This window comes from Tamandua tetradactyla, chromosome 18 (assembly GCF_023851605.1).
Source record: "Tamandua tetradactyla isolate mTamTet1 chromosome 18, mTamTet1.pri, whole genome shotgun sequence".
NCBI classification, from domain to species: domain Eukaryota; kingdom Metazoa; phylum Chordata; class Mammalia; order Pilosa; family Myrmecophagidae; genus Tamandua; species Tamandua tetradactyla.
The window spans coordinates 49,073,330-49,098,377 of record NC_135344.1 but is presented as its reverse complement, the minus strand read 5'-3'; the positions used below and the strand labels follow the sequence as shown (position 1 = coordinate 49,098,377).

The following is a 25,048-nucleotide window of genomic DNA, read 5'->3' as shown; positions in this document are numbered from 1 at the left end:
GAGGTATCCCTGACCCATCAGACTTTCTTGAGTAAGTGTAACCTTTTGTTGGTGTATTAATTTGGACACTTGCACATCCTTAGAACTATAAACCTGTCACTTATTAAATTCCCCTTTATAAAAGCTGTTCCAGTTCTGGTATATCACATTTTGGCAGCTTACAAACTAACACACACCCCAAAACAACAGAATGTACATTCTCTGCAAGTGTTCATGGAACATTCTTCAAGCTAGACCATATGCTGAGGCACAAAACAGGTCTTAATAAATTTAAAAAGACCGAAATTATACAAAGCACTTTATCTGATCATATTGAAAAGAAGCTAGAAATCAATAACAGCTGGTTTGGAAAATTCACAAAGACATGAGGGTTAAAAAACATGCCCTCAAACTGTAGGTAAAAAAAGAAATTGCAAGAAAAATCAGTACATATCTCAAGATGAATGAAAATGAAACCACAACAAATCAAAACTTATGGGCGGCAATGAAGGCAGTGCTTAGAGGTAAAATTTGTACCCCTAAATGCCTACATTAAAAAGGAAGGAAGAAAATGATGGCAAAATAGGATAAGTCAAGTTCACCTTTACTCCAAAGAACAGCTAGAACAGGGACAGAAAGGGAATTAGGAGTGATTCCAGGGTGGGGGTGACCTGGGAGAGTCTTCTACACCATAGGGAAGCCCTGGTTGAAAAAGCTGAAGAATTGGGATACAGAGAACCAGAGACCACCATCTGAAAAGGGCAGCCTACCAAGTCGACATCCAGACAGAGCCCATAGTGGTTAGGAGTATGCAAACAGGGAGAAGAGGAGACAGATAGGGAGAAGGGGAGACAGAGATAAGGAAGTAAACCAAGCCTCATTCAAGGAAATTTCTACCCTTATTTGAGCCGCCCTCCCTGCCCCAACCCCTGCTACCCAAATCCCATCACCCACCCCCTCCTCACTCTGTTCCAAGCACCAAGCCCCAACCCTCCTCTCTGCACATCCCTGCCCATAGCCCTGCCCCATGCATACATGCAAGCCTGTCTCACTCAACCCACCTAGCCTGCGTAAGTGCACAGGCTCGCCTGTCCCTCCTGAGACCTGCATACCCACCGCCAACCCCTCAATCCTCACCTCCCAACCCTGACCCCTGCAGGCAATCACCTGTGCATCTGGGCTGCAGCCACTCACCTTCATACCCACACCCAGCCCAGCCGGGCACCCCTGAGCACAGCACACAAGCACATCAGGAACCAGCCCCCTAGATGTGTGCACGCACATGTGCCCACTCACTCCACGCCACCTCAGCTTTGGGCAAGTGCTGACCTGTGCATCTGGGCCCCAGCCAACCCCAGTCCACGCAGGCACAGTCCCACCCTGATGCCCCTGAACTCTGCACATGTGCATACCGGGATCACCCTCCAGACCCAGGCATACCAAAGCCCTGACCCCAGACCCATGCACATCAGGGCCCTGCCTCCAGATCTATGCTCTGGCACAGCCACATCCTCCCTGCCAGGCACCCACATATCCGTGCATGGACCTCTTGACCCCTGATACCACCCCACCCAGCATTACTCATGTGCACACCCTTGCCCCATCCCATAGAACAAGTGCCCTTCTCCCACACCTGGAAGGTGCTCTTGGCACATTTTATTCACATAGCCTCCATCCTGTGCAATCAGGCACTCCTACCATACCCCACCCCTGCACCTGCGGACCCACATGAGGGTCCCACCTGCCCATCATTGCCCACCCCTGAGACACATCGCACAACCTCCATGACCAGTGCCCTGCTTCGACACATTTATGCATCTGCACCCTGGCACCCCGGTCCCCTCCCCTTGTGCAAGGACACGCCTGTGCTCCAACCTCCCTGTGCCCTGACTTCTGCGCCCTGTACCCCACAACCTGACACCCACGACCCACACACTCCACGTGCCCATCCACATCTTGCCCACATACTAGTGCCAGCACATCTGCTCAGCCCCATATCTGCATCCTGCCACAACCTACCTCTGTGTCCCCAACACCACACCCTGCTCCGATGCTCCAAGGCCTGCCTGAGCTTCAACTCACCCCCACGGCTCCCGTACCTCACGTCCACAACCCTGGGACCAACACCTCATGCCCGCATGCACCAGCGTAGAGTCCCTGACCTGTGCATATGCCTACACCACAACCTGTCACCACACTGTTGTGTCCTACCCCATGCCCCCCATCCTGCTCCATGCCCATCCTGCGAATACAAAGTTTAAGACTGTTAGAGGATATCAACATCTAAAGTAATCCTATCAAAGTATTTACATCCCATGAAGACAACAGATGATTACTAACCATATGAAGATGCAGAGAGATATAGCCCAGTCAAATGACCAAATTAAGACACTGGAGAAGTTACAGACTTTGGAACAACTAATCAAAAATGTTCATATAATGTTATTAAATAAAATCAGTGGGATGGTTAATGGCATAAAGGAGATCAAGAAGACACTCAAAGAGCATAAAGAGGAATTTGAAAGAATAAACAGAAAAATACCAGATATCACAGAGATTAAAGTTGCTGTAGACCAAATTTAAAATATACTACAGACTCACAACAGATTTGAAGAGGCAAAAGAAAGAATTAGTGAATTAGAGGACAGGACAACTGATTTTGATCATACAAAAGAACAAATGACAAAAAAGATGGAAAAATTTGAATTGGATCTCAAGGAAATGCTGGGCAAAACAAAGTGCATAAATATGAGAATTATCAGTGTCCCAGAAGCAGAAGAGAAAAGTAAGAGCTACGTAAAAGTAAAAGACATATATATGTAAATCAAAGAAACCCAACAAATTCCAAATAGAATAAATCCAAATAGGCCTATCCCAAGAAACATACTAATCAGTCTGTCAGATGTTTGAGAGAAGCAGAAAATCTGAAAGCAACAAGAGAAAAATAATCTACTATATATGAGGGAAACCACATGAGACTTATTTCGGACTACTCAACTGGCACTATGGAGGTAAGAAGGCAGTGCTATGATATATTTAGGATCCTGAAAGAGAAAGACTTCCAGCCAAGAATTCTGTACCCTGTCAAACCATCCTTCAAAACTGAGGGAGAGAGGGATTAAAATTTTCACAGATGATCAAGGGTTGAGAGAATATGTCAATAAAAGACCAGCTCTACAAGAAATACTAAAGGGAGTTCAGCAGGCTGAAAAGAAAAGACAGGAGAGGGATGTCTGGAGGGGGCACATTATTGAAGAGTACCAGTAAGGGTAACCTAAAGGATAACAAGAGGGAAAAGAACAAATAGATCTGACAAATCCAAAGGATAATTTTCACCTGCCATGAGAGACCTAGGTTCAATTCTCAGCCTCTGCACTTCCCCCCCCCCCCAAAAGAACAAACAAAAACCAAAAAAACAAAAAAGTTTAACAAATGGTGCTGCAATAACAGGACACTCACAAGGAAAAAGAATGAAATGTGATCCCCACCATACAGCACACATACACACACACACAAATCCAAAGGATAAGATGGTGGATTCAAGAAATGCCTGTACAGTAATAACTTTGAATGTTAACAGATTAAACCTACCAATTAAAAGATACAGATCGGCAAAATGGGTTAAGAAATATAACCCAGCCATATGCTCTTAGAAGAGACTAATCTTAGACACAAGGATACAAATAGATCTAAAGTGAAAGGATGGAAAAGAGGTTCCATGCAAGCTGTAACCAAAAGAAAGTAGGAATAGCTATACCAATATCAGATAAAATAGACTTTAAATGTAAGGACATCATAAGAGAAAAAGAAGGACACTACATATTAATAAAAGGGACAATTCACCAAGAAGAAATGACAATCATAAACGCTTATGCTCCCAATCATGCTCCCAAAGTACATGAAACAAACACTGGCAAAACTGAAGGGAGCGACAGATGTTTCAACTTTAATAGTAGGAGACTTCGACATAACACTGTCCTCTGTAAACAGAGCAACCGGACAGGGATGCAACAAGGAAATAGAGAACTTAAACAGTTTGATAAATGAATTAGCTCTAACAGATATATATAGGTCATTACACCCCAAAACACCAGGATATATATTCATCTCTGTTGCTCAAGAGAAAAAAATCAATAAAATCGATGGGCCACTAATAAGGTTGACAAAGAAAAAAAGAGAGCGAGAACACAAATAAACAAAATCAGAAACGTGAGAGGGGGGTCATTACCTTAACCCCTGAGGAAGTTAAATGTAGTTAAGATATCAGTTCTACCCAAACTGATCTACAGATTTCAATGCAATACCATTCCAAATTCTAACAACCTACCTTGAAGACTTGGAAAAGCCAGTTACCAAAGTCATCTGGAAGGGAAGCAGATCCAGAATAGCTAAAAGCATCCTAAAAAAGAAGAATGAAGTGGGAGGATTAACACTCCCCAATTTTAAAACTTATTATAAAGCTACAGTGCTCAAAATAGCATGGTACTGGCCCAAAGATCGAAGTATTGACCAATGCAATGGAATCGAGAGTGCAGAAACAGACAATCAAATCCGTGGTAAACTGATCTTAAAAAGGCCCCCAAATCCACTGAACTGGGATAAAATAGTCTTTTCAATAAATGGGCATGGAAGAACTGGATATCAATAGTCAGAAGAATGAAAGAAGACCCTTACCTTAGACCCTATATAAAAATAAAATCAAATTGGATCAAACACGTAAATGTAAGAATCAGTACCTTAAAGCACCTAGAAGAAAATATAGAGAAACATCTTCAAGACTTAGTCATAGGAGGTAGCTTCCTAAACTTTACACCCAAAGCACAAGCAAATAAAGAAAAAAATAAATAAAAGGGAACACCTCAAATCAAAATCAAATGCTTTTGTGTCTCAAAAGATTTTGTCAAAAGGGTGAAGAGGCAGCCAACTCAATGGGAGAAAATGTTTGGAAATCACACATCAGATAAAGGTTTGATATCCTGTATACATAAAGAAATCATACAACTCAACAACAAAAGAACAAGCAACCCATTTATAAAGTGGGATAAAGAAATGAATAGACATTTTTCTGATGAGCAAATACAGATAGCTAAAAAACACATGAAGAGATGGTCATTCTCATTAGCTGTAGGGGAAATGCAGATCAAGACTACAATGAGATAACTAACTCACATGTATAAGAATGGCTGCTAGTAAATAAACAGGAAATTACAAATGTTGGAAAGGATGTGGAGAAATTGGGTGGGGTATGCACTGCTGGTGGGAATGTATAATAATACAGCTGATATAGCAGACATTCTGGTGGTTCCTCAGAAAACTAAATATCAAGTTGACCCATGACTCGGCAATACCATTACTCAGTATATACCCAGAAGAGCTGAAAGCAGTGTTGCAAACAGAGATTGCACACCGATGTTCATGCAGTACTATTCACAATTGCCAAAAGATGGAAACAATCCAAGGGCCCATCAATAGACTAGTGGATTAATAAAATGTGGTATATGCATATAATGGAATATCATGCAGCAATAAGACGAAATGATGTCCTGAACCACATGAAAAGAAGGATGAGTTTTGAGGATATAATGCTGAGTGAAATAAGCTAGAAACAAAAGGATAGGTACTGTATGAGTCTACTTTAAAGACCACAGTAAAGATAAAATGAGAAGTTTACAGTATAGAATATAGGGAACCTAGAGATATACAGAAGCTTGAGAAAGGTGAACAGTTGGCTACTGAGGTTGAACTTAAATGGAAGGGAATAAACAGAAGTGAAGGTGGTTCACCAGTAGGACCATAAGTAATATTACCATATTGAAGGTGAACATTGTTGAAAGGGGTTGTATAGACTCATGTATCCTACCCATTAACACTACAAATATAAAAAAAGTTCTTGTATGAAGTACTGCAAAGGTATGGATCATGTACAAAGAGTATATAATTTCAGGGTATAGGGAGAAAACTGCTATTGCATGCTATGGGCTATGTTTAATTGGAAAACATCACAGTACCACAGCAATACCAGGGGTCCATAATGGGGCGAGGGACAAGAGTTAGGGGAAGGTTTAGATTTTCTATTTCGCGAGGGTGTGTTTATTGGCTACCTTTCTCTTGGGGACAGTGAAATTATCTAAAATTGAAAATGCTGATGGACTGTTGACTGTGGACAATATACATGATACCCAATGAATGGACATGGCTAAAGGAAGCACTGACTGAGAAGTAGATTGGCAAATGACAGTGTATACATGTGATCAAATATTGTGCTGCTACAAAAAGAAACAAAATTGTGAGGCATGCAACACTGAATGAACCTGTGGGACATACGGTGAGGCAAAATGAGCCACAAACAAAAGAACAACTATTGTATGGTCTCATTTAGAAAATACATATAAGAAAACAGGGGCCTAGATTATAAGCTCTTATAGCAGTCAAATCTAGTTTGAAATGGGAAATGTTATTTCTGGATTTTGAGAGGCTATTTTATATATGTATTTAGAGATAAGAATGAAGCTGATCAGATTGGGATTAAGGTAATTCAGAATACAAGGGTAAGGAAGACATTGCCGATATTTTAGAACCTCATCTACTCTTGAGACCAAAGGAAGAAAGGTTTATTTTGTCCAGAACTTAAAGTTTCTTTAGCACATAATCTAACTCAACCTGTCTGGATAGGTCATTTAAACAATCCAAACACAGGGAACTCAGAATAAGAATGAGGGCCTTTAATCCTGTATAGCTTAATGTAATGCCTGGATACATCCCAAAGTATATTAAGCAAATAATCAAAAAGTATTGGCAAAGTTCCTTGAGGGATGGGAGAAAAAATATGGAACTATTAAACCTTACCACTGGGGAAAGCCCTGATACTGTGTCAAACATTAGGGATACCCATATCAATAGGCCAAGCCTTTGATCTTGAGGCTGGCTCTTGTGAAGCTTATATATATAGTGGAGATGCTTAGCCTACCTATAGGTATGCGTAAGAGTTACTTTCAGAGGACCACTTTTGTTGTTCAGATGTGGTCTCTCTCTAAATCCAACTTTGCAAGTGAAATTATTGCACTCCCACTTATGCGGGGCATAACATGCAGGGGTAAAAGGCTCTCTGTAGTACGGGAAATGACTCCCAGGGGAGAGTCTGGCCCTGACTCCTTGGGATCAACAATGCCATCCTAACCAAAAGGGGGAAAAGAAGTGTAACAAATGAGGTATTAGTGGCTGAGAGAGGATCAAATAGAGTTAAGATGCTACTCTGGAGGTCACTCTTATGCAAACTTCAGTTACACATAATCTTAAATACAGGGCATTATAGGATGCACAGGTGGTTCATTGGTAGAATGCGTGTCTTCCATGCTGGAGACTCGGGTTCAATTCCTGGACCATGTACCCCCTCCCCCCCAAAATGCCATATATATACATATATATGTGTGTGTGTGTGTATATATATGTATGTATATATATATACATATATATGGCATTATATAAGATTCTACTAAAGTTCCATGCACTAGGGTAACATTTCAGAAACCTACACCCTCCTGATTGGTCCCTGGACCAGATAAGTACTAATATGCAGAGGGGCCAGCCTCTCCAGAATACCAACTAGTTCCATCACTCTACCCAATATTATTGACAGCCCCTTCCAACATGAAAATGTTACAGTGGGCATAGCCCAAATACCCTTAAAAAGTGGGAGAAAGATGAAAGGTGATGGTGGCATTATACAGAGAAGGTAGGGCTTAACAACCAAGTATGATTGCTGAATCATTATAATGATATTTCATTTCATCTCCAGTATCTTAGAACAACTAGAAATAAAAACCTAAAGTTGTAGAATTGTAACCTATGCCAAACTCTGAAATCTGTTCTACAACTAATTGTTGTGATGTGCTTTGAAATTTATTGCTTTTTTGTGTATAGTTCATTCTTCACAAAAAGGAAAAAAAAGTTGATTGTGATGATAATGAAACATATACAAACATAAATTTAAAAAAAATTTAATTCAAACTTACCAGGTCCCATGAAATTCTGTACAATCTGTTCTGTCTCCCTCTCCACCCTCACTGCACTCCACTTAACCTCTTCTCACCATGAACACTGACTTGACTTTTCTGTCAGTTCCTGGAACACCACAAGCTTTTTTCCATCACAGGATCTTTGTGACTGTTTGAGCCATTCTTTCTCCAGCAACTTAAATGTCTGGCTTCTACTCATCTTTCAGCTCAACTTAATCCAGAGATTTTCTTTGACTATCCTATCTGAAGAATTCCTCCCAACTTATTCTTTATCATATAGTGCTACTCGGTTCTGTATATTTTATCAAAAACTTGGTTTCATTATTTGTAAACTTATTAATCTGTATTTCCTACTAGAATTAAGCTTCATGACAGAGTAACCTGGGTTTCCTTGGCACAGGTTAGATACCAACAAATAACCTGAATGAATGAATCAATTAATAAATGGTTCTTATGTTTCTTATCTTTGGCAGTTGGGTGTGCTGGTTCAAAACTGTTGTGTACCTCAGAAAAACCATGTTCCTTAATCATGATTCAATATTCTTGAGTGAGATCTTTTTGGTTAAATTGTTTCCCTGGAGATGTGACCCACCCAATTGCAGGTGGGACCTTCTGATTAGGTGGTCTCCAAGGTAGTTGTTTCTCTACCCATTCAAGGTGGGTCACATACTGGAGCCCTTTGAAAGGGATCCATTTTGGAAAAAAAATCTTCAGAGTTGATAAAGACAGAGAAACTTGGAGATGCAGAAAGAAAACCTCCCTGGGGAAGCCATCTGAAGAAGTTAGGAGAGAAAACTAGCAGACATCAACAGGTGTATTCCCTGTTGACAAAGAAACCCCAAACATCATTGGCTCTTTCTTGAGTCATGGTATCTTTCTCTGGAGTCTTAGTTTGGCCACTTTTATAGCTTTAGAACTGTAAACATCTAACAGTAAATTTCCTTCATAAAAGCAAATCCGTTTCTGGTATATTGCATTCCAGCAGGATTAGCAAACCAAAACATTAGAGATATAGTAAAGTCATTAATTGAGATGTGAAATACAGTCAGAAGAACAAGTATTGGGGAGAAACACAGTTCGGTGTGTATCTTAGTTTACTGGATTACTATGACAAATACCACACAATGGGTCAGTTGGCTTCAACAATGGGAATTACTGGCTTATGGTGTTGAGACCAGGAGAAGTCCAAAATCAAAGCATCAACAAAAGTAATACTTTCTCTCCTAAGTATGTAAAATCTGGTGCTGGCAGCTGGCTGTCTCTGGATTCCTTGTCTTGTATTCCTGCCTTGGGTCCTCTCATTTCTTTTCCAGATTCTGCTTAGTTCTGCCTTCTAGCTCCCCCAATGGCTTTCTCTCTATAAGGCTCCCATGAAGTGGATTACGCCATACTCTCATTCATTTGAGCCACATCTTAACTAAAACAACATTTCAAAAAGTCCAATTAACAATGGGTCCAGGAGAAGATGGAAGATTTTTAAGGAAAGTGAGCATTTAGATCAAAGAGTCAAACTCTTAGGCAAGCTTAAATAGGATAACAAATGCAAGAAGGAACATTAGATTTCATGTTCAGGAAGCCCTGGTGACCTTTGAGGGAAGCATCAATCAAATGTAACAGGACATCAAAGATACACCTGGTTCAAATTCATACATTTTTTTTTTGAATGCTATATGGCGGGGTCACATTTCATTCTTTTTCCATGTGATTACCCCGTTATTCAGCACCATTTGTTGAATTTTTGTTTGTTTACTATTTTTGCGGGGGAATGCATAGGCCTGGACTCAAACCTGGGTATCTCACATGGCAGGTGAGAATTCTACCACTGAACTACCTTCGCACCACTTCAAATTCAAATCTTCACATAGGACTTGGGGCATATCAAAATCTCTTATAGTGGCTTTGAAAACCTGTGACAGAAAAACTGTGACACAATGAAATGAATTATTCCACCTATCAGCTTCAGGAGAGGAACAGTTAACTTGCATTGTCGAGATTTTCTAGAAATAGTTTTAAAGTTTGTTGAAAAAGACGGCCTATTAAAACTTTCAGAACTATGTAAGGAAGCTCATGTTTATCACTGGCAAAAGCTACCAGGTGTGCTTTCAAAGAATGTAAGCTTTACTATATACATACTCTCATGTTTCAAGGAAAGAAATATGAGACAAGGGTGTGACCAACAGCAGTTCACAGAACCTGCCAGGATCAAGATCACAGATGCCTCAACTTGGCTCTGTAATCAGGGAAGGTCCTTCTAACTCAGTGCATTCATATCCCTAGTCAGTAAATGTGCAACCATGCACTAAATCTTGAACCTGAGCTGCTTAAATATTCTCAGTATTTACCTACCCCCACCCCCTACCCTGAATTCAAAGGCAGTCATGCTAACTGACCCTTCTCTTGCAAAGCCAAAATCTGATATCAAACATCAGTGGAATACAGCCCAGAAAAATGGGAATTTTAGCACTGTGTTGGGATACAGAACAGGAAATAAAAGAGGAAGGGAAGTTCTGAACAACCCATTTTATTTCTACCACATGCCCTAGATATTTCCACACAACATTATTCCATTTATTTGTCAACAAAATGGTTAATTGCAGGGGTGCTGCTCAGCAAGAAGACATTCCTATAAATATCCATGTCCTATCAATAAAAAAAAATAATTATTTCAAGTATTTGATGTAATACAAACTTTTTTTTAAGGAAAGAAAATGAACACCAAAACTTGTTCGTTTGATAATTAGATTTGGTCCAGGACGGTGTTCTGTAGAATTAAACCAGCTACTTGTTAACATAAAAGGTGTGGCAGACAGTTCAAAGGAAGCTTCTTTTTCATCCTTTGGATCATGCATTACGAAGGATGCTTAGAGGTAAATTTCTGGGTGGAAAGCTAAATAAAGAGAGATATAATGCAGGAATTCTAGGCGGGTTTTAGACGTCTGCCCTCTCGTTTCCTGTTTGTGGAAAGCAAGCAGTAGCAGCTGCTTGGTTTGAGCTTCTGGAGGAGACTGCTGGGGCACAAGAGGGCTCAGGTTGCTGATTCTGCTACTTGAGTCGCGAAAGCATTACAGGTGTTGTTACCCTAGTGGTCTCCATGGCAACACTGGAAGGCGTGGGGGTGAGAAAGACGCCCTCTACTTGCAAGCCTGGGTCTCTGCAATCGTCCATGGACCTCCGGCTCTATCTCGGCTGGTTTTCCAGTCACACAGGCTTGGCGCTCCGCGTTCCCAGCTCCGGGCTCCAGGTTCCAGGGAGAGGCTGGGTTCTGCCTCTTCACCATCCACAGCTAACATCACAGTTGCCTTGGTAACGGCTGGGGAAGGAAGGCCAAGGCTTTTTTCCCTCTGGTGTCCTCCACCCCCAGTACCCTGAATGATATCCGAGGGCTCCGCAAGCGGGGATGGAGCACACGGAGGAGCAGGCGACCAGGGCTGGACACAATAGCCCCGAAACCAGGTTCAGCCGCTCCGCCCTCTACTCCTCTCTGGGCACCTGGAGCTGGCTGGGTTGCTGGACCGCCGCCACCTCGTTCTGGCTCCTTGGGTATAGAGCCTATGAGGCGCAGCCACACCTCTGTATGTGATGGCCAGAGGGTCCGAGAGCCCAGTGGAGAAGCTTTCCCCACCCAAATTCATTCCTGCTGTGACGAGGGTCGCGGCTGCCTCACTGGAGGGGCCCCCCCACTTCCTACGCTCACTCTCTTCCCTAGACGCTCTGCACGCCCACTCGGCCACACACATGCCACCCCCTGCCCCCACCTAGAGTTATCTCCAAAGACTATGACGTCGAGCCCTCTCCCTTTCCTTTGCCGTTGACTAGCATTTGCGGAGGGAGAGGTCAGAGGCCTCCGGGGCCACTCAGGAAAAGGCTGGCCGCATATGCAGGGAGAATGCGCACTTCTCACAGGACCTGCAGGAGACAGGATGCGGGGGCTGGTCCCAGCCAGCCAGGTCCTGCTGCCCCAGCCAGGGTGACCAGTAGAGGCGTTTCTCAAGGATGATTGAAAATTGCATTCAGTAACTGATTTTGCTCAGAGCCTAAAAGAGTTGGATCATGTGTTTATTTACTGTAGCAAAAGGAGCACAGGTGGAGAAGGCTCTCTCTGCTGGCAGCTAAGTCAGTAGGGACTGCTGCCTTGCTTCCAAATACATCAGAAGGCGCCACGATTCAGAAAGAAAAACACTATTGTCTAGCTATTGACAAAGAAAAAAGCCAAAAGAAACTACTGTCCATTCTTCACCTGAAATTTTGAGGGCAGTTTTCTATAGTACACAGGATAGATCTGTCCTTACCTTGAGTAACAACTGACATTTTATTGCTGTAACCAGGAATGTTTACAATAAAAGCTTTTATTATAGTTTTTCAAAAATCCTCAAAATTCTGAAACTGAATTCAAAAGAATAGATGTTTATGAATATATATATAATTGATTTTTGAAACATTTTTAAAGATGCTTTATAAATCAGTGTATTGTTAATAATTCTTGGTTACCTAGCACCTATGACAAAGATAATCTCTAGCTAGAGAAAATGCAAAGACAAACAAAAAGCATTTGCCAAACAGAATTCAGTTTAATAGTTGGCTCTAAGAAATTTTTAAGTACAGAAAAGTAGAAGGAAGATAAAAATCATCTCTGGTCTTATTATCAAGAGACATCAATTATTTGTAAAAATTATGTATTGCATATATCATATCTGTTTCTAGGTTCTTTAAATTATCTCAATATATTTCTATTTTTTCTAGTTTCAACTCTAGTGTCCACCAATATTAAATGATCAGATAAGTATTCATTTTGAAAACTTTAGTAAGCATTTCTAATTCTATATTTTATATTGTAATAGCCCAATATATATTGTGCTTTGAAGAAAGTGGTCTAGCACTTGCATATTCAAGCACTGAGACCCAGCTGAAAGCATGCTAGGTCAGCTGGGAGCTTCAAATGCCATCTGAAATATATGAAGAGTGAGCAGCTTAGTTAGCCTTTCAAATGGCAGAGAAGCAGACCAGAAGGCTAAAGCTTTTCCACTTAGCTTCCCATTCAGTTAAACTTCCAAACGCTGGAATGTGGGGTTCTCTGTGAACCTTCTCCTGTGAGATGAGGACATAACTGAGGTACCATCAGCCCACTTATATTCTATGATTATGTATACAGAGCGATCTCCCAATAGGAAATATGCATTTCCCTTTATGGAATGTGGGGGTGAAAGGAGCAAATTTGGGATTTCAGGGCATGGGTAATATCTTGAAGGAGGAGAAAGATTTCTGCCAGTGTAGAAATAGTTGGCAATTTGGAAGATGATTTATTACTTTATTACTCTCATCTTACTGTATCACATTTGAAATGAAATTCTTTAGGAAAAAAATCATATTTGGAAAGTTGAGTATTTAAGTGCAAAAACATCAGGATGTATCTAAAATTAATGCTTATTCAGGTAACAATCCAGTTTGAATTTTTAAGCATAGCTCTAATAACAAAATCCTCATTCAGATGATCTTTTATGTTTTAATATACAAATAAGCATGTGTATGTGCTTGTATCACTTCAAAATTTCTTAGAGCTAACTATTAAACTTAAGGTAGAGTTAAAATATTTGATACAAGGGCATTAATAAAACAATAAAAAGATGACGATAATAGACAACTTGTAATTCCCTCTTCAACAGTACATGCCAGTTTAAGAGAGCTTTTGCACTTGGATCCGAAATAAGTAAACAGTCTCTGTCAGAGGAGAGCAGAGAATTCAAAGATGTTTATCTTTTACAGAACATAGATGACACAAAAATTTGTCTACTCCATTCCCCCAAAGTCCCATTATCAGAGGTACCTCATATGAACACCATATGCTAAATGTTCACAAATGCAACAATTAAAGCTCATAAATTTGTCACAATCAAGCTTTAACTCTAATATGGAATACTTGATATAGAATTTTCCCTTAACCTTTAAAATAAGTTATCTTTGATTTCTTATAACACCCACAGACCCAGATTAAACATTTCTCAGTCTATGGATATTTAACTATATCTCTTGCGTAGATTACTTATTCAACTTGTTTAATGTTCTACCTGTTTCATATTTACCCTCCAATTCATTCTTCTCATAGTAGCTTAAACTAATTTTTTAAAATAAAAATCTGACAACCTTTTCAAGTAGTATTGGCAGATGAAATAGTCTGAAAAGCATTCCCTTCCCCAGTACATTATAATTAGCTTCAAGATGAAATATAAGAAAGGTTTTAAATGTATTGTGAAGTTCAAACATAAGTATGGGAAATCCTCAAGGGCCCAAACACTGAAGCTGAACTGGGAGCAACTGCCTGTATAGGGAACATGTGCCCTCCGGGTATTGGAGGAAAGGGGTGGGAACAAGAGACTAAGGTGTGGATATTGGCAAATTAAGCTGATTTATGGAAGAGTGCAAGGAATTAGAAGGACAGGAATGACATAAAAATGGCTGTATTTTGGTTAACATCTTAACATCCAGCTTTCAGTTCACTAATAATTTTTTCAATTATATCGAAATCATTATTGAAACAGTTGAGTTCTTACTTCCTATCTTTATATTTTTAAAGTGTTATTTTATAATGCGACCTAGTCATTTTTATGTCATTCCTTTCCCTCTCTTTCAAAGCATTAGTGACAGAGAATTTCTCACAACTGTTAAAAGCCATGAATTCAGAAATTTAGACTCTATATTATGTACAAAGAAGGAAATTATTTTAAAATCCCCACTTAGGCATATTGTAGTAAATCTGAACAATGCCAAAGAAAAAATAAAGAGAAAAATTTAAAGACTGCTGGGGAAAAGGAGACAGATCTTCCACAAAGGGGTGGCAATAGGACTGACAAAATATTTCTCAAAAGGAGGTGTAATGGAATAATGAAGATAAAATTACCTTTTAAAGAAGTGGGCATAAAAAGTTAAAATAACAGGGCTAAATAAAAATATTTTCAGTTAAAAAATTAAGAAGCATAGCCCCCCACAGAACTTAATAAAAGGAACTTTGAAAGGACTAATGTCAGGAAAACAGAAAAATAACTCCTAAATGAAAACCCAACAGACAAGAAAATGAAATGGGGAAAGAAACTGTTGAATTTTATAGTGAATCTAAAATAAGATCTACAAAATAACAATAAATAATATTTTGTTATAAATAATTCATTAAAATATAAATATATAAAAGAAATGATAATCTATTCTTGGGTTCAAAAGGAAAAAAAAAGACTAAACTAACCCCTGGATGACAATAAATTGTCACCCACCAAGATGTAGGAGGAATCAAATGATTGGGAGGAAGGTTGAGATATAGAATTTAATAAGTACGCATGGTTAAATTTAAAGAGCAAACTCTAAGTTAAAATTGGTGCATAAATTCCACATTTTTAAAGGGGAAATGTGAATTAAAAAGTGAATTAATCTAAAAATACCCAAAGTGTTAGAAAAAAGAGTATTAAAAATCAAGGCAAACAGAAAATAATGAGATCTTAAAATAGATAGAAATATATTTATAATCAGAATATCTTTCAAAAGTGAAACCAAATAAAGACATTTTTAGATACACAGAAGTTGAAAGAATTCATTACTAACAGATCTGTACTACAAGAAAAATTAATGTCCTTCAGGCAGAAGGAAATGAACTCAGATGAGAAAATGGATACAAAATGGATATAAAATGAATGAAGAGGTGCAGAAATGGTAACCACATGGGGAATATATAAGATTCTTTTCTTATTATTTAAGTGTCTTTAAAGATAATGAACTATTTGAATAAAAATAATAACAATGTATTACGGGATTTATCACATATGTATAGGAAAAAGATATGGCAACAATAGCATAAAGACCAGGAGGAGGGAATTAAAAGTGTATTGCTGTGAGGTTCTACTATATAAGTGGTATAAAAATACAAACATTTAAAAAGTTTATTAACTTTGATAAGTTAAAACTGTATTCTATAAACCTTAAAGCAACAGCTAAAATAAAAATTATAGCTAATAAGCTCAAAAGAAGATGACAAAATGTTATAACATTAATGACAAAGAATAGATTGGATAAATAAACAGCAAGATGATGGATTTAACTAACCACACTAAACATAAATGTTATAATAAACACCTAATTGAAAGGCAGATATTAGATTTAAAAATCAAGACATCACTAGCTTATAAGCACTACACTTTGCTGCTTATAAGCACTACAGTTTATATTTAAATTCGCAAATAGTATAGAATAAAAAGATGTAAACCCTGGGGAGGTTTATCATAAGAATGTAAGGTTGATTTAACATTAAGAAATCAATCCATGTCATTCATCATATTAACAAACTAAAAATGAAAGACTGAATGTTCACCTCAATGACACAGTTTGATAAAATCCAACATCCATTCCTGATTTAAAAAAAAAAAAAAAACTCCAAGGAAACTAGAAATCTGTGGGAACTTCTTCAATATGATAAAGTACATTTTACTAATTCTTTTACATAATATGCACTTGATTAAAATGCATACTCCTCAATATGAAATACCAAACCATCCATGGTTATGTTATTCATCACATAACCCTGTGAAATATTTAACCTTTTCTCTCATAATACTCCCTGACTCATTTCATACTTCAGCCAAACAATTCTTCTTTCTTAAACATCTATTCCCTCTCTTTCATTGTCTTTGTACATGCTACTCCTTCTGCTTCCCCCCAACTCCAGCTTTCTCCAGATCCTTTCTGGAGATCCCACAATTACTTCTGGAGGCTCTGAAGGAGAATCATTTCCTTACCTCTTATCCACACTTCTTGGCTTATGGCCTCTTCTTCCATCTTCGTTGCATGAACCCAATCTTTGCTTATGTTGTCATATTTCCCTTTTGTTTGCATAGGCCCACTTGGATGATGCAAGTAATCTTCCCAGCTCAAGATCCTAAGCTTAACCACATCTTCAAAGTCTATTTTGCCATGGAAGTTAACAAATTCACAAGTTCTGAGAATTAGGATGTGGACATCTTTGGGGGTCAAAATGTTGACCACAGTACTCAAATATTTTTGTTGAACAAAAGAAGCAAGATGTTCTAATTTGTAACATTTTAATCTTACTCATAAAATATTAAAGTAAAATGAACTTTTAACAATTACAAATTTGATTTAAAATGTGTACTCTACATACTAAATAAAAGACAATCTCCAAGATTGTTAACCTACAGCCTAATATGACAATGTCAATTAGCACTGATGATATAGCCTGTCATCTCTGTAACAACTGAAATGGATATTATTCTTGAAACATGTCTAGCTAATATCCCAACTTATTCAACTATTTTGAAACCATTGAACAGATTACTTTATCAGGTACTGAGTAAACCATAAAGGGGAAATGTCAAGGCCAGATGGAAAAATAAGAATCATAACCATTTTACATCAAAACCAAATGTTTCCTCTGTTGGGTATTATGCAATCAACAGAAATTTTTAAAACATAGCTTTATTATGATATAGAAAATACTTGAGTTATTAGTCATCCAAACCACATTTTATCATGCCACTCTCAACCCTGACCTTCCTTCCAGAATCAAAGGTCTCAGTCTGTTGAGTGTGAAAATATACAATCTGATGTCATCCATCATACTTTGATTAATATATTACTTTATCATTGTTCCAATGTTACTTCAAGAATATATATTTTCTCTCTCATATTGACTAGAAAACTCCTTAAAGCTGAAAACATATCTTTGACTTAATGCTCCAACATTTTCTAACATAGAATTTTACATGAAGTATTTATGTGTGTATACCTATATACATATAGTCAACAAATTTTAAATTACATATGTGATTTATATTGCATTTCTATTGAATAATACTGGTCTACCCATTTACAAGAGACTGAAAATTCTCAGTAGAATATACTAGAGGTATATTCTAGTTACATGTTACCGATACATGCAACAATAACAATCCCTATGTCTTACAAATGGCCTTTAGAAAGAAGATGGGAATCTACATACTTAAGAAGTATATATTCCAAGCTTATTACAATTTCTCTATAATTGAATAGGATGAACCCTATACTGGGTACTCTGAATGGACTCTAAATATATAACTACTGTACATTCATGCAGTGTTCTACCAGTAAATATTCAGCTTACTATAAATCATATACAATTTTTATAAGCAAGGGGATATCATTCAGCATTTTTAGCTGATAGTTCATGCCACTGAGGAAAGAACAGTTTAATTCTACAGAATAGATGGTTAACCTTTTTCTTGTCCATTCACCAAAAAAAAGTTCCCTGTAATTGCACTTTAACATTCATCCATTATTGGTTCCATTCAAGAATATTGGATCTCTAGGCAATCACAGAACAAATTTCCTTGATTTACGATACTAAATATTGACATAGATTTAGGTCTCCTTGGCTTCATTCTAATGTCCAAAGATCCCAAACCCTCTACTATTTTTTGTTGTAAGGAAAGACTGTTTGGGCGGAAAGAGAACATAGTACTAATTGTTTAACAGTTTGGTATGCTAGATTGGTTCAAGAAATAACACGAGACAAAGCTTCATCTTAGAATAAAGAATAGATCTGTAATTAATTAATGGCATAGTCTGAACTGCTTTAGAGACTTTGAAACAATAGTTATACTACCTATCTCATTTACTGCCACAAAATTCAAAGTATCAATCAAAAGATATCAGGGTGGCAGACATGCAGGACTTCTAGAATACCTCACTGCTGTCATCCTTCAAAAAGGGATAGCCCAATACCTAACTGACCATAGTTTTGTCTGTTAAGTCCAACTGCATTAACAGAGAAAACCAAAGAGGGGAAACACTGAGCTTAGAGTGAAGGAAAAGTTACCATCCTTCTAGTAATCCCCCTACATATTCCTTTTCTTCCTCCTCCACAAAGGAGGAGAACTTCATTGGATAGATATTTGAATGTAGTCACTTATAAAGCTCAGAAACTTGAGGTAGAGCTCCAATCTGCTTTTTTCAAGTCAGCCCTAAATTAAGACTTTGAACACTGTACTTTAGTTTTAAGCAGAATTGTGCCCTTTAGCCCTTTGGAGCCGTTTGGGATAAAACACAACATGATACCCAGAAATTAAGACTTACTTGTAGAAAAGCAAGAAAGCAAATTGCTCGCCTCCCCAGAATGATTCTGGCTCAACTTGTCATTCTGGAGGAATGTAATGGAAGAATGGGCCAGAAAGAAAAGGGCAGTCCTGGTTTTGTAGCCTTTGAGAGAATTTTGAGAGCAGGGGTTATGTTTTTGATAATTATATCTCTTCAATGCTACAATTCAACATTTAATGCATTTAGAAAATGCTCTAAAAATATTTTGGATAACTAAATCAATAGATTAATGTTAATTATTCTGTTGATTAGTATAGTGTTAAACCTTCCAGTTTCAGGCCAATTAAAATAAATATTTTATTGATTTATTTCAATAAATAAAATTAAAATAATTTTATTTATTAAAATAAACCAAGTCATTCTAGTCAGTTAAAATAGTTACTTTATTTTTGTATCTTTAAGACGAAAATAAAGAAATATACTTTTTAAAATAGAAAATAATTTTCTCCCTTTATGTTCCAAATTAATGCTAAAAAAAATGCATTTGGAGCCTATCTTTTTAGACTCTGGGACATCCACATATCTTGATTTGTGCCAGCATATGACCGTTAGCTTCTTGAAGGTTTTATGAATTCTTGAAAGGCAAGTCTTTGCCATATTCACAGCTGTTCCAATGTTCTACTTTCTGTAATCTTGGCAGAGCCATATGTTGTCTGATTGTGCTTTTACAGCTTTTAAAGCATCCTGTTAACTCGGGTGATATATTCATCTATTTAAATATTAATTAAATATTTATTTTAACTGAAATCATAATAATTGCTCACTGCTTCCTCATTTGGTAATCTCTTCTTAAATGTCAACTGATTTTTATTAATTATTTAAATTAAAGTTTAAAAATCTCTTGGGAAACATGGAAACACAAGACCTCATAAAATGAATCAGAATAGCTGAACAATATAACATCATGTAACAATCAGAAAAATTAATTATTGTTGAGAAATTACTGTGCCTAACTCTGTGAGTACTGTCCTACCAATTTGCTTGCCCCTTTCGCGTGGTCCAGAACAAAACTTTCAGGATAATAACCCTAAAAATCTGTTAGGAAGCTTAAGCTTTACTATTCATATTCAGTGCATGATGATGACAACATCAGCAGACTCAGGGCCTCTGACAATCTGCTCCTCCATGAAAGTGATGGGAAAAAAGTACCAAAAATTTTCAAAATAAAACTTTACAACCAATACTTAAAACTTCTGTCAGGAATCATCAACTGTATTGAATCGTGGTATCAGTGAAAATGGCAGAGAAAAGCCCCCCTGAAAATCTGCTCCATCATAAAAGTATTTTAAAAACTTTTTAAGTTGATTGTCAGAATCAACTTTTGCCTAATTCTGGAAATTGATAAAACTTGCAATAACCCAGAGAATGTTTATGAGAAAGAAACTTGGCTGAATCACAGAAAAGTGAAGTGGGTGGTATTTTACTTGCCCTAGATCCATCCCTGCTTTCCAGCTCTAATGTAACCTTGAAAATAACAGCCCATATTTCTGGTTCGATCGGGCAGCCATGGGAGGGAGCTAAACAAAGGTGGTGCTCTTTCTAAGTTTGAGTTCCAAAGTTTTACCTAACTGGTTGTTCCCTGCACGACCACACTTAAAAGCTATCTATGGGGCGGGCCACGGTGGCTCAGCAGGCAAGAATGCTTGCCTGCCATGCCAGAGAACCCGGGTTTGATTCCCGGTGCCTGCCCATGTTAAAAAAAAAAAAAAAAAAGCTAGCTATGTTTGACCAGACTTGGAGCTCATTCAGTGTTAAGTTCTCCTAAGGGGCCACTGTCAAAAATAATTACAGGCAAGTTCTTGCTTTATCTTTATGGCTGCCCCAGGCAGTAGATAACATTTGGGGCAGATAATAGAATAACCAAAAAGTTTACAAGGAAAAGCTGGGGAATGAGATGTCCATAGGTGATCTGAAAAGCTTCTATTTCCTGGGAAGCTAGAAGGCTATACTCAGTTGCAGTGCTATGCACATGCTCAGGACAGACCTGAGATGGCCCACAAATCTCACATCTGGTTGACTTAGAGGTTCTAGAGGACGAGAAGTGTAAGGATGAGTTGGTATAAGCCTGACTGAGAGCTGAAGGTGTCTCCAACATGCAAACAGAACCCCTCAGCAAAGACTGGGAGGATTTAATGATTACAGGCATTTAAGGAAAATGCTGTCCTATCATTAGAAACCACTAAGATCACAGAAAAAGCAATCAGTGGCCATACATTACACAGTATAAAGATTTTACAGAATCATATCAGAAACCTCACTGAAATAATTACTGCAACCAGCAGCAAAGCCACAAAACCTGGGATGGGAAAGAAACTGATTTCCAGAGTGGCCACATTGCATTTCTGTATAAATAAAATACATGAATAAAAACGTATTATTGTATAAATAAAATGTCATGAAAAAAATGACAGAAAATGAAGAAGGGAGGAACAGACAATTTAAAAATATTATCTGGAGACTTCAATGCCCAATTTTCAATAATGGATAGAACAACTAGACAGAAGGTCAGCAAAGAAATACACAATTGGAACACCATTAAAAACCAACTAGACCTAATAAATATCTATAGAAAACTCCAATCAACAACATCAGAACACGTATTCTTCTCAACTGCACATGGAACATTCGCTGGATATACCACATCCTAGGCTATAAAACAAGTTTCAGGAAATTTAAAAGGACTGAATCATAGACTATGTCCTCCAACGACAATATAATGATTAGAAATCAATAAGAAAATTTGGGGAATTCACAAGTATGTGGAAATTAAACTACACAATCCACAATAACAAATGAGTTGAAGAAGATATTGCAAAGGAAATCAGAAAATTTTTATAAGAATGAAGACAAAAACAGAATATACCATTACTTATTTGATGCAGTGAAAGCAATGCAATGAAGGAAATTTTTATCTGTAAATGCTACATTTATAAAGAAGAAAGATCTCAAATCAATAACCTTAACTATCTCCTTAAGAAACTAAGAAACACACAGTAAATGAAAACCAAAATAAGCAGAAGGAAGGAAACAAGAAATACTACAATGGATATAAAGAAAATAGAGTATACAAAAACAATAGAGAAAATCAATAAAACCAAAACTTGGTCCTTTAACAAATAAATAAATAATTGACAAACTTTCAGCCAGACTGACCAATAAAAAAAGATTCAAATACCAAAAGCAATGAAAGAGGGCAGGCCACCATGGCTCAGCAGGCAGAGTTCTTTCCTGACATGCTGGAGACCTGGGTTCGATTCCCAGTGCCTGCTCATGTAAAAAAAAAAAAAAAGGGGGGGGGAAATTACTACAGACTTACAGAGATTTTTTAAAAAAAAGGATTATAAGGGAATTCTATGAACAGCTGTTTAACAACAAAATAACTTAATGGAAAATGAGCAAATTCCTACGCAATTTACCTTAACTTACTTAAGAAGGAAAAGAAAATGAGTATAGCTAATATCGATTATGTATGAATATAGAAGTATGTATGTAGTGTCTGTGTGTATGTATATATATATATATATATATACACACACACACATATATATGTATATATATCAAGAGACTGAATTAGTAATAAAAAATCTTCACACAACAAAGAGTACAGGACCAGATACTTTCACTGGTGAATTCTACAAAATGTTTAAAAAGTAATCAGCACCATCCCTTCAAAAGACTCTCCCAAAAATTAGGAGGGGCCACGTTCCAATTCATTCTCTAAGGCTGCTGTTTGGAAACACCCTGATACCAAAACAATATCATAAAAAAGAAAACTACAGACCATGATCTCTCATGACTAGACAGTCAATAATTTTTAACAATGTATTAGCAAGCAGAGTCCTGCAGTATATATAAAGGATTATATACCATGGCCATGTGCAATTTATTCCAGAAATACAAAGCTGGTTCAATATATGAAAATTAATCAACGCAATACATCATATATTATGTTATTATCCAACATAATTTCAGTTTAAAATGCTCATCCAAATTGGAAGAAAGGGAGCTTCTCTAACCTTATAAAGAACATCTCCAAAAAACCCACAGCTAACATCACACTTAATGATGAAAGACTTCCCCACTAATGCTTTAGCAAAACCCAAGGGTGTCCGCTGTCACCACTTCTATTCAACACTGAACCAAATCTTGTAGACTGGGCAATTAGGCAAAACAATGATAATAAAAGGCATGAAGATTACAAAGAAAGAACTAAAACTATCTCTATTTGCATATGATGCAATCTCGCATATAGAAATCCTAAGGAGCCCATTTAAAAGTTAAAATCATTGTAGTTAATAAGTTCAGCAAGGCTACAAAATACAAGATCAATAGGCAAAAAATCTTTGCTGCTAGGAATGAAGAGTCCTAAAATGAAACTAAGAATTCCATTTACAATACAATAGCATCAAAAATAATAAAATACTTAGGAATAAATTTAACAAAAGAAGTGTTAGACATCTACACTGATAAATATAAAACATTCTTCTTGAAAGAAATTAAAGAAGATCCATATAGATTTATTCATAGATTTGAATACATTGTTAAGAAGACAATACTGCCCAATTTGATCTATATTTTCAACCCAATCCTTATCAAAATTCTATCTACCTTTTTTCAGAATTGACAAGCTAATCCTAAAATTCCTATGGAACTGCAAGGAACCAAGAATAGCCAAAACAATCTCAAAAAAGGACTAAGTTGGAGACCCACACTTCCAATTTTCAAAGCTTATTATAGAGCTATAATAATCAAGTCACTATGATATGGCAAAAGGATAGAAAAATAGATCAATAGAATACAGTTGAACCTTAATAAACTCATGCATCTAAGGTCAAATGATTTGCAACAAGGACACCAAGATAACTCAAAAGGTTAAAAATAGTCTTTTCAACAAATGGTGCTGGGACAACTGGATACCTAAACACAAAGGAATGAATTTGGAACCTACCTCACACCATATACAAAAATTAACTTAAAATGGATCAAAGACCTAAATATAAGAGTTGAAACTATGAAATTCCTAGGGCAAAAATATGAATGTAAATCTTTGCAACCTTGGGATAGGCAACAGTTTCTTCTGTATGATGCTTTTAAAGCACAAGCAACTAAAAAATTAACATCTTTAAAATTAAAATCTTTAATATAAACAAGGATACTATCAATAAAGTGAAAAGGCAACCCACACAATGAAGAAAATACATAAAAATCATATCTCTAATAAGGGTCTAGAATCCAGAACATATGAAAATCCTTTACAGTTCAATTTGGAAAGCAATTTGGCAGTTTCTTAGAAAGTTAAACATGGAGTTATCATATGACCCAGTAATTCCACTCCACAGTGTATACCCCTAAAAACTGAAAACATATGTCTACACAAAAAACTTATTCACATATATTCACAGCAGCATTATTTATAATAGTAAAAAAGTAGAAACAACCCAAACATCCATCAGCTAGTGAACAGATAACATATGTTGTATCCTTATAATGGAATATTATTCAGCCATAAAAAGCAATAAAGTACTGACACATGCTCCAACATGTTTTAACCTTGGAAACATTATATTAAGTGAAAGAAGCAAGATCAAAGGCAACATATTATAAGATTCAATTTTTATTAAATGTCCAGAATAGGAAAATCCATTGAGACAGACAACTTGGTCAGTGGTTCCCAGGGACTGGGAGGAAGGACAAATGGAAGGTACTGCTAATGGGTATGAAGTGATGAAAATGTTCTCAATATAGACAGTCTTGTGGATATAATGAAACCACTCAATTACACACTTTAAAATGGTGAAATGTATGATATATAAATTATACCTCTATTTAAAAATTCAGCACTAGAAAATTTTTCTCAGTGCTTTCATATCTTCACCGGTTTATTAAAAACTGAGTACAGGAAGAAGAAAGTTGGAAAACAACACACCAGG

At 37.2% G+C, this 25,048-nt stretch overlaps 1 protein-coding gene across 8 annotated transcripts in view; it reads right to left on the bottom strand.

Annotated features, from left to right (window-relative positions):
- Positions 1-25,048, bottom strand: part of NOL4 (nucleolar protein 4) — a 377,490-nt gene that overhangs the window by 300,465 nt on the left and 51,977 nt on the right. Inside the window, exon 1 of one of the 8 annotated variants that reach the window (XM_077135664.1) lies at positions 11,073-11,226. The exons of the other annotated variants lie outside the window; for them this stretch is intronic. Coding sequence (XP_076991779.1) covers positions 11,073-11,159 — 87 coding nt within the window. The 5' untranslated portion in view covers positions 11,160-11,226. Of the gene's footprint in view, positions 1-11,072; positions 11,227-25,048 lie in introns of those variants that run through there. 8 annotated transcript variants of the gene reach the window in all.